This window comes from Falco cherrug, chromosome 1 (genome assembly GCF_023634085.1).
Source record: "Falco cherrug isolate bFalChe1 chromosome 1, bFalChe1.pri, whole genome shotgun sequence".
NCBI classification, from domain to species: domain Eukaryota; kingdom Metazoa; phylum Chordata; class Aves; order Falconiformes; family Falconidae; genus Falco; species Falco cherrug.
The window spans coordinates 108,853,883-108,864,333 of NC_073697.1; the positions used below are offsets into that span (position 1 = coordinate 108,853,883).

The 10,451-nt window shown below is 50.2% G+C and overlaps 1 protein-coding gene across 1 annotated transcript; it reads right to left on the bottom strand.

The window, feature by feature from the left end:
* Positions 1–394: 394 nt before the first annotated feature.
* TMIGD1 (transmembrane and immunoglobulin domain containing 1) lies at positions 395–3,831 on the bottom strand. The gene is made up of 5 exons (XM_005439751.3): positions 3,752–3,831; positions 2,512–2,790; positions 1,744–2,022; positions 758–861; positions 395–494 (listed from the first exon to the last, which is right to left on the bottom strand). The coding sequence occupies exons 1-5, from the start codon at positions 3,828–3,830 to the stop codon at positions 462–464; spliced, it is 774 nt and encodes a 257-aa protein (XP_005439808.2). The 5' UTR covers position 3,831; the 3' UTR covers positions 395–461.
* Positions 3,832–10,451: the final 6,620 nt, after the last annotated feature.

Below are 10,451 nucleotides of genomic sequence, written 5' to 3' on the forward strand. Positions count from 1 at the left end.
TCATCTCACTCAAGGACTTAGTTCCACCACTAGAAATTATGTTCTCTGGGTGTGCACAGGAACCTTGTGGTCTTTACCTGCAGCAAAATGAAAAGAAGAAATGAAAACCCACCTATTAGGGAAACAAAACAAGTGATCGGAATTCACCTGGGTCGCATTCGGCTCCAGAAAGCTTGCAGCAGGCTGGTGGCACCCCATTATGTTTTTCCCTACTGCCTCCACACAGGCATAGCCAGGACCTGGCGATGGCCAGGGCCAGGGCAGGAGCCATGGGGGGGAACTGCCTGGATCCTGCCGTGTTCCCATGGACCCCTCTCTGCTGGGAGAGAAGGTCAGAACAAGAGCTCAGGAACTCGGCCTGGCTGGGTTTAGTATGCCGAGTGCTCTTTTGTTTCCCAGGTTCTGCCAAGGCTTAAAGAAGGAGGTTCATTTGGAAGGTGCACGAGTAAGCAGTCAAATACTTACAGAGCTGTTTCACTTGATCTTTTGAAGCACTGAAAAATAAAGAAACAGCATTGTTACCTCTCCTGACCATAGGGATATTTGTATGAATAACTTGCAAGTGTGTAATGCCTTCCACCTTGAAATATCTAATATTTGATTTATCTACTGGTAATTCTAAAGCAGGAGGTAGTATGTAACAGTTGTCTAACAGTGGAAAGCAATGCTACAAAGTAGAACAGAAAAGGTAGAAAAAAACAGGGCATTGCAACAGAACAATATTATTTTTTTTGTAGGAAACTAGAGCTTCCCATACCTTGAAAATTTTATCTTTTCGAGCCACAATTCCAAAAAGTACCGTGAGTGTAACCACCACGACAGCAGCAATAACAGCTTCTTTGGGAAAAACAGGGGTTTTAGCTGTCAAGAGAGAGAGGAGGTTGACCGTGTGATAGACCAGTACAGCCATACAAAACAGAATATTTCACAGAACTGTGGAGAAACATATTTCTTTTCCCACAGCTGTCACTGCTGATCTGAACTTGTTCTCTCTGCCTTCTGCAGACTGACTGTGTGTGGTGTTAGTACCCTGGAAAGAGCAGAGCCCAGGCTGTACTTTAGTGAACTGAAGGAAGAGTTGCAATGTCAGTCCCTGAAGAAGATCCCCAAGGCACTCTTACACATGGCAATACAGGTGTCCGGAAATCTCACTGACACAGCTAACATCACTTTCCTCCCTGTTCCGAGAGTGCGGAAAGGAGAGGGGCGTGGGCAGTTGGTGGGAAGTGGATGCCTGGTGGGTCACCTCACTTAGCATCACCTGTCTGAGACCTGAGCATCCAGCCCCAGCAAGGCTTCCACCTCCCTGTTGCCCACAGGGCTACAGTCACTTGTGGAGGACAGCTTTTCTTGGCTTAAGCAGCTCTTTTGGCATGACAGAATACTATGGTTGGAGTAAGTAAGGACTTCAAATAAGCAAGTAAGCACCGAGAAAGACCTAAGGTGCTTTAAACCACACTTGAATGTGCCCTGTCAAGCATGGGAAGTGAGGCAGTGGGATAAACCTGCTTCAGGTCACGCTTGCCAAATGCCTTTGAATAACAGGTAAAGCAGGAAAGGCCCTTCCTGGGGCTGTGGTCCCAGGCACAGATGCAAGGAGAGCTCCTTGCTATTGCTGTGCCCTCAAAAGTTAATGCAGGGAATTTACCACATTCCACTTCTTAATATAAATGGGTTGCTATAATTATAAAAGAGAATAGGAAGTTATTTGCAAAGCTTATTGTTTGGCAGCAGCCTCGTTACCTTCAACTATCAGGTGGAAATCTTTTCTCCCCTCTCCCAAAGTTGAGTTCACCACACAGGTGTAGGTCCCGTTGTCAGAGTTCTGTACTTTATAGATAGACAGCTGAGAGACCTCGCTGGTCTGGTACAGCTGGTGACGATTCTGCTGTAGGGTCAAGATGATGTTGTTCTTATACCACATTGTTTGGGCTTGAGGGTTGGATTTGGTTTGGCAGGTCAGAGTTACATCTTTCTCTTCTTCTGTTTGGAGGGACTCTTCTCCAGTCAGCTGAGGAGGAACTGTTCACAGTAATGCAGTTCAACAGGTCATTAACAATGCTGCTCACGGTTTAACACCAAGCCCCCTTTGCACATCCCGCGTGCACCTTATTCAGTGGGGTAACACATCACAGTTGTGCAGCTTTTCGTGATTCCCGGGAATCATCAGGGCAATGAATGGCCGAGAGTCACTCCTGTAACTCCCCTGCCCTGACTTGTATCCTTAGGAAAGAACCTAGGTGGAGGCAGGGACGTACCCAAAACATCTTACTTAAAGACTCACCCACTCCCTATAAAAGAGTCATTAGATCAGGCCATAAGCACCACTGTGGAAAGGGAGTGTCTTATCGTGTGAGTTATCTTCTCCTAAATGCATTTTTTCTTGATGAAGACAGCGTACAATGGTGCAAAACACCCTGCCTTCAACTAGTGCCCAGGCACCAAGGTGCTCAGCCCGTGATTTCATCCCACCCCAGCCGCTCCGCGCAGATATCCACCGCTGCAACTCACACTGGACATCCATGGTCACAGACACCTGGACAGACTGGTCCCGCGCCAGCTTGCACGTGAAGATGACCCCATTGTCGGACTCAGTGACTGGGGATATGCAGATGTTACTGATGTTCACTTTATTCCCATCTTTCAAATCCACTTTCCCCGCTCCTCGGTACCAGAGCAGCTCCTCGGGCTGGCTGCTGTTCTGTACTAGGCAGGAGAGGGAGACAGCAGGGCCGGGCATTGTCGTCAGGGAAAAGTCAGCAGCGTGGTTGTTTACGGACAGTTCCAGACCTACAAAAGGAGGACAAGGGCACTAAGCATCCTAAGCTGCACCCTTCCCACAGGAGCTGCCCTGCTAGCTTCTCCAGGCCTTGACTTTGGAGGAGGGATTGAATTTCAGGCTTCAGTTTTCCAGTGGGACTTTAGTTCTCAGACAAGAAGTTGTCTTCGTCATAAAGCTCCCTTATTTAAAATAAAAGTCGGGCTTTTGCAACTGACTGCAAGAATGGCAAAGCCTGACCTGTAATAACCAAATGTCTGTAAACCAGCAGTGACCATGTAACACACAGAGCAAAATCATCCCCATCCCGCCAGTCTTGCTCACCCTCTTGCTACAAACCACCACTGCAGCATACCTGTGCCCTCAGGTTTTGTGTCCATGGTTTGATACGCTGGTTTTTTTGTCAGTGCTGAATGTGCTGGAGAGTATAAATCGGTTAATCAGCCCTCAGCTGTATCCTGGCCACTCTGAGTCTGGATCTTGAGGAGTTGCAATTTGTCTAACATATAAACCTCAGGGCACACTAAATGAAGATCCAGCATTGGAGATACATTTTTTTAATGGACTGAAACTCTCTACTGTAGCCTGGCTCATAGGTTAATGAAACAAAAATACAGGTCGGAATGTAAAGGCACTGTAGTCCTGTGAGTATAAAAAAGTCTGAAGCTCCCTGTCTCTTCCCAGGTATCGCACTTTTCACTGCTTAGAGCAGCTTTGAAAATGGTGGCCTCGTCGTCCTTGTGCAGCCACTGCAATAATGTTGGAAAACGTTGAAACTTCCCCATGCCCTTCTCCGCTACTCTCAAAACCAGAGACCAGCTTTCAGGCAGTCCTCTGGGGTGACCTCCACAACCTCTGAAAGCTGGGTGCTGGTGTGGCACATCACCCTGGATGCTGCCAGCCCGGGACAGATTTGCACGGTGACATGATGGAGCTTGTACAAAGCCACCACCGCTGTTTTCTGCTGCTTACCTGTGGCTACGCATGCCAAAAAGCAAACGGCAAGGACAGGCGCTTCACAGGGCACTGCGGAGCTGCTCCTCTGCGCCATCTCGGAGGCACCCAGCTGGCGTCTGTTAGAGAGAGGGTGACCGCGTTGTGCCTCTGCCCCTGGGCTGGCAGCGGGTTAATTGCTGACACCCTGGGGAGAGCCCTCAAGGCTGGAACAGGGTCACCAGGGAATAAACTGCGTCGGTTTGTTGCAGGGCCTTTTCCAGCTCGGAGCGGAGTCAAGGGGGTTTTACATCTCTCATCTCCTACGTGAGTTCGTCGCCTCCTGTCACCTGCCCGTCGGGAGCCTCTCTGGGTCGTAGCACCCGACTTACCTTGGGAAGCGTCTCTGGAGAGGCTGCTCCTGCCAAGTAACACACAGCTCTTTCCCCTCCTTATTTATAAGGTCTGAATCTTCATATTTTATGATCGCTTGGTAAGAAGTGAGTCCATAAAATGGGTTCAAGGCCTTGTTCAATTCCTGGATTTCTGAGCTCCCAGAACACCAAGAAAAGTATTTGCTGGGCTCTGCTGGCTGTTTTATGAGACCTGCCGAGGCAATGAGTAACTAACAGAGAGTTCCTGCATCGGCTATAAAGACCTTCAGCCAAAAATAATACCTTTTCCCTGTCAGCTTTCTGAGTGTTCACGACACTGTTTCAGGCCGTAGGATGTTTATCATTGATTATCTTAGAGCAGGAGTGGGCTCCTTTGCCCCTTCCCGCCCAAAGTTCTGTCGCCGTGTCCTCCTTTGACTGGAAAATGTGGAAAAGGCACGAATTCAGACTTTGAACTGCATGTTGGCAGAGGAGAGAGCAGAGGGACTGTCCTGCTCACTGGTGTGTACCCCCAGGGTGTGCTTGCTCTTGCAGTTAGCTCAGCCCTGGGCGCCCCCAGCACAGAGCGAGGGTCCCCCAGCTGCTGGGACAGTTGTGTGGGGTCCCCCAGCCACTGGGACAGCTGTGCCCATGGGCTGTGTGTGGTCTCTCAGCTGTTGGGACAGCTGTGCCCACGGGCTGTGTGTCAGCAAAGGGCACAACCGAAGCACTCGGCTAAAACAGCATCTGAAACGGCCTGCTTACACTTCAGCAGGCTGACGGTGCTCTGGTTGCAAAGGATGGGATCCTTGCAGCCTCTAGAACATGTTCCCACCGCTGTCAGTGTCCCTGCAGGCATGGGGCATGTCACTCGTCGGGAACGGGCTCAGCAGAGCCATAAAGTGCGTTTCGTGGACAGGAGGTGCCTGAGACACGTCCGCGGCATTTTTGTCACCTGTAGCCACGGTGGCCCAGCTCAGCAGCAGAGAGGTGGACAGCGGGGGCTCCTGCTCCGGGGCTGGCTGTCCGCAGGGGGCACAGGAGCGTGCCGCACTATTTATTTGTGGGGCTCTTTTAAACGTGGGTCACTTTTGAGTGTTAAGTCTTAATATAACTCCTGTGTTCATTGGTTTAACCTTAAAACTAACAGGGAACCATTTTCAGTTAAAAAACTGTATGTGTACAAAAGTGTCTTAAAGAAACATTACTCAGCCTGCCTTCTAGAAAACTGCTGTTTTAGAAATTAGTGTCCAGCCTTTAATTTTTTACCTTCAAATTCAATTTAAGAAATTTTAAGAAAAAAATCAGCTTCTTTCACCATTTTTAGGAAATTATATCTCCTGCCCTTGTAGCATTTGACTAGACGCTGTCTTATGGTCCAGTATAAACTTCAACAAAATGCACTTTCTCAGGGGAGAGTGGCCTTTGTGGCTCGGTATTAAGCTGAACTGAAATAGAGAGGGATGCAAAGGAATGGGCTGGGAAACAGCTCCTGTGCGCCGGCCAAGAGTGAGTCAAAGGCAGGAGAGTACGGGGAGCTCTGTGCTCCTTCTGGTCACTGCATTGCAATGATACTCCAGGAGAAGAAGGAGATGTTTAGGGTAAGTGAGGTTGTAAAGAATGGGAGTATGGAGTTTGGGGGTATTTTTTTAGTCTAGAAATCAGTAAAGATTGTCAGATTACAACTGTTCTGTGGTGGGTTTGTCATGATGCAAGGCACAGCAGCAGGTGGGACCTGGGAAAAATTCTGTCCCAGGTTTGCAGCAGGTCTGTGACAGGCAGCAAGGTGAGCTCAGGTTCATCTGGTTTACGGTTTTTAAATGAAGGCAGTGGCGGTGTCCTGTTTTGCAATGGGCTTTGAGATCTGCTGAAGGAAGAGAGACTAGAAAAGCAAGGTGTTACTTGGCCAGAGGCACTAAGAGGCAGCATTTTCAAACCGGTAATTACTTTCGAAATGCCTTTTTACACTTTTCTTTTTATACTGGGTGTAATTATCTTGTGGGTGTCTAATTATTCAGGCCTAGAGCTTTGTGGGTTGTGCTATCCACCTTTCCATTACGTTTAGGAGGGACATAAGCCTCCTAAAGCCAGAATGTATAGCAGCCTCTAATGACTCATATTGGGAGGAACCTCTTCAGTGAGGCAGATACTCCGTAACTCTCCACGGCAAAGGATCCAGCCCTCACATTTGAGGTGTTTGGATCGGGCACCGTCAAGGCTGGATTAGATGGACCATGGGGCTAGAGCCAGAGTAATCCACCACACCAGTTGCTGCTTGTCATCCTTATGGCAACAGTGGACCAACAAACCCAGAATAAGACTGTTGTTAAATATGACTCTGAACAGTCCCAAAGGGAATTAATTAATAAACACCAGTCTATTCCTGGGTGTAATCCAAGCCTTAGAAACCTGAGAAGAAAAGATTTAGAACATGATAGAGATTAGGCAGAAGTTTCTTTTCCACTGAGTCTCTTAACCTCCGACTCCAAACTTCACAGCAGTTTGGGCTCCTCTTGGTTATCCCCAGTGCTGTGAGGGGCACAACCCCTAACCTCCTGCGTTTGCACCAGCAGATGAGAACTCGGTTTATATTCAGCAGAGTTGCTGAGGGCTGAAGGTCACGCTTGGAGTCAGGGGCATAGCAGGATCTGCAGACGTGTGGAAGCTGGGGATCATATCTGTGGGTTGGTTTGTCAAGCAAACAATGCCTGTAACATAGCTGTAATGCCGCCCCGGAAAACATGTTTCACTCACGGCTTTGCTCAAAGGCTGCTTCTGTCTTCCTGCTCGTTGTGGTTCCCCACTCCTAATCCCTTTTTAATATGTGGTGCTATATATTTTGCAACACTTCCATTGTTGGAGAATGACTGTAACACCCAAACCCACTGCCTCCACTTGCCAGATATCTGGGCTGGAAAGTCAGGCTGTCCCGGAATGCTACCTGAACTTACTCAGCACTCTTGTTCCCTCCCACAACATCTGGAGACGTGACGTGCCCTGATTTCTCAGACTCCCCACCTGTACCAAATATTTTCTGCTGTTGGGATGGACAGTATTTTTTTCATAATTTTGTTAATAATTCTATTTTCTGATGGTCCTTTTATAAAAGGTCACACACTATGCCAGTGAATGACTCTGCAATGGTAAGTGATGTTTATTCTTGGGAAGGAATAAGAATGGCAAAAGGCACACTAAGGCAGTGAATATTTTGAGATTTTAAAATATATTGCTTAGAGGGCATTAAACATTGAAATGAAAAGTAGGCATTAATGAAGAAACAGATCCTGAGATAACTGAAGTGGGAGAGAAGCCTTCAGGAAGGTGAAGCTCCGGCACAAGTGTTGGACGCTGATGCCATCTACTGGGTCCCCACCCATGGGAGCTGGCAGCCCTGCCAGCGAGTGTCTGGGAGGGAGGAAAGTCACCTGAGAGCCCTGGAAACAGGATGAGACCCCTGTGATCCACCACGGCAGAAGCTCAGAGACAGTAAACCCTGTAGAAGGCTGAAGCAATGCTCCACTCATGGACAGGTACACTGAAACCTTTGGGCTCAGAGGAGGATGAGGATGGTACATTTCTGGACGGTAATTTCCCTTGTGTTTTTCATCTGCACTGTGGGAAATCCCCTGCGGAGCCTGTGTTTCTAGTGATGCAACAAAGAACCGTATCTTGGGCTTTTACTGATATTGCTATACTCGTATTTCTCTTTCAGAAGTGTGAGTTAATTAGGCTCAGCAAACCTCAGTCATCGCTTTAAACAATCACTCCTGGATCTTTTAAACTCTCCCTTTTTGAAGCGAGTGCAAGAAACGGAACCATGTTCCAGGAGGGCAACTCTGGCCTTTAATCAAGAGTGTCAAGGCACTTGCAAATCTCTCCTGTGCTGTGCAGAAAACAGCCACGACTGTAGAAACTCTTAGGACTCGCCTGGAAGCCCCACCCAATTGCTGCGGTGTGGAAGGCACGGCTGGCTGTTACCAGCACTGAGCACTGGTCCTCCTCTTTCCTCGCCGCTCGGGGTTACATCCAGCACTGGCAGGCACCTGCAGTCATCGATCTTGCCTTAAAGATTAAAACTAGTACACCAGCGTGGCCGTTGCTATCCTACTCTGAGATATATGGTCCCAAATAAAAGGAAATGCGAGAGGAACTTGGCATTAAATTAGCAACACACGTCCCCTGCAGGAGATAAAAGTGACTTATCTGTATTAAATCCCACTTAAATGTTGGCCCATGTAGTTTCCCATCTAGGGATCCCAGTTAGTAGCTTGCAGCTTTCACACCTAGCAGCTCCCAGGGAAATTGATACTATTAGTCTTTGCTTTGCATCATCCACTCGTGAAATTCCATTTTCTACCTGATGGAACCCATTTGCAAGACAGTCTCCTGCCTCAGCCACAGGGTAGGAGTCTATCACAGCAGCAATTATCTGCCAGGTTCCCCCGACTTTGTTCTTTTTCAGGACAGAAAACATGTTTCTGCCACGGATGGGCTGGACTTCCAGGGGTTTTTGTTTCCTTGGGGAAACAAAAATGACTGAGGATGATGCTGAGTACCTGTTTCTTGCCTGATTGAGATGCTTTCTGATGGCCAGTGCACGGCATTCCCTAGCAGTATTCCCAGATCTGCTTCTCTTTCAAGACTGTATTCTCCTGTGGCTGCTCTACAGCCTGGACCTCGGATATTTTTGTCTACCTAGAAACTTTCAACACCAGTGGGATTTCTTGGAAGTGCTCTGCTGGAAAATCAAGTGCTGATTTGATCTTGTGAAGTGCTGCCAAACAATATTAACAGTTTTAACTTCCCTGCTGTGGCGTCATCCCTCCTTCCCTCTGCGAGGAATCTGCAGAGACTGAGCTGCTCCTTCTTTCCAGTTCATGGGGAGCCATTTGCTGCCAATCTTCAGGAGGGAACCGCACTCCTCCATGGCTGGAACTCCTGCAGAGTGTTGTAAGGCAAAAGCCGTAGCCCCTGAGTAACCACCTCCTCAAGTGCCGGGGCTGCAGCTCGCAGCAAGCACAAGCCCAGGGCAGAGCTGAGGAAGAGGAGGAGGCTTCTTGCTTCCTCATCTGTGGACTTGCTCACCCAGGGATCTGGAAAGCAGATCTCGTAGGTTGGCCAGAGGAAATGTGAAGGTTTCGGTACTGGCTGCTGGGAAAAGGAGTGGGTGACTCATCAGTCTTCAGCCACATGCTGCTTTTACGATTGGTTTGTTGAAATTCCAGACAACTGGGCTTTTATCAGCTAAAAAGGGAAATGAGCTCAGTTACTCTGTGTAAATCCAGAGCAATATATTTGTAGACTGAGGACTTAAAGCTATCTAACGGTGATCACTTTTGAGCCAGCCGAATTCCCTCAATGTTCCTTCTCCCTTTTGGGTTAAGAACGTCCCGATGACCAAGGTCTTTTGGCTTTTCCAGTTTAATTAGATCTGGATCATCTTTTTGATGGATAATCCCTGTTCCCTGCTTGTCCCCCTCCTAATGACTGTACGGCATAGATGAGCCCCAAGAAAGAGAAGACATTTAACGCTCCTTTTCCTCAGGGCCCGTTTGCCGCTGCACCGTGCTTGGCTTGCACAGAAGTTGGCATCATCTGGCCTCTCCTGCGAAGGACCGCAGGATGCAGTGAGATGAAGGAGTCACAGCGTGGACGGTTCCCCTGAAAATCAGTTTTATGTGTAGACCCGGAGTTTGTGTCTCCAGCAGGAAATGCCGGAGCTGGGAAGCAGATGTGTACGTGAGCTGCTGCTGAGAAGCTAAAGGGGAACGGATGGGAATCTGCTGGCGGGAGATGGGCGCTTCCAACGGCTTACGGACCGCAGGGCAGTTTTTGCAGAGTAAGAGGTTCTGCGGGTCAGCACCCACCGGCCTCCAGCAAGGCGCTGGCACGGGTCCCAGCGGAGGAGCCCCGCGGGGCCGCGCTACAGCCCCGCCCCGCCCGTCGGCATGTGGCCGGTCCCCGGCGGTGCGGCCCGAGCCGGCAGCCCCCCGCAGCGGCACTGCGGCCCCGGGAGCCGCGGCTGTGCTTTCTCTGCCGGCGGTGCTGCCCTGCAGCGGCGTGTCGGGTCACCCCGCGGCGCGCTGCCGCCTGCCCCACTGCGCGCTGGGCGCGCCTGGCTTATTGGCGCCCGCGGCACCGGACAGCGCCGCCGCCGGGCTCCGGCAGCCCCTGCGGGCGGGGAGGCGCCGAGCGCGGCCGCTTTCTCCCGGGAGGTGGCAGTCACCGCTTCGGGCGGCGCCGCTGCCCGCCCGGCCCCGCGCCCGGCGCGTCCCTCCCCGCGGCGGCCGGGCCGGGCCGGGGACGGCGCGGAGCCGCGGTGCGGTGCGGCCAGCAGGGGGCGCCGCGGTGCTCCCCGCCGCCCC

Bases quoted from the DNA above. Each gene is read 5' to 3' on its own strand.
- TMIGD1 (XM_005439751.3), bottom strand. From the start codon at position 3,830: ATGGCGCAGAGGAGCAGCTCCGCAGTGCCCTGTGAAGCGCCTGTCCTT. The intron at 2,791-3,751 runs GTAAGCAGCAGA...CTCCTTTTGTAG, and splicing joins TTTGGCATGCGTAGCCACAG to GTCTGGAACTGTCCGTAAAC. The intron at 495-757 runs GTATGGGAAGCT...TTTATTTTTCAG, and splicing joins GAAAAGATAAAATTTTCAAG to TGCTTCAAAAGATCAAGTGA.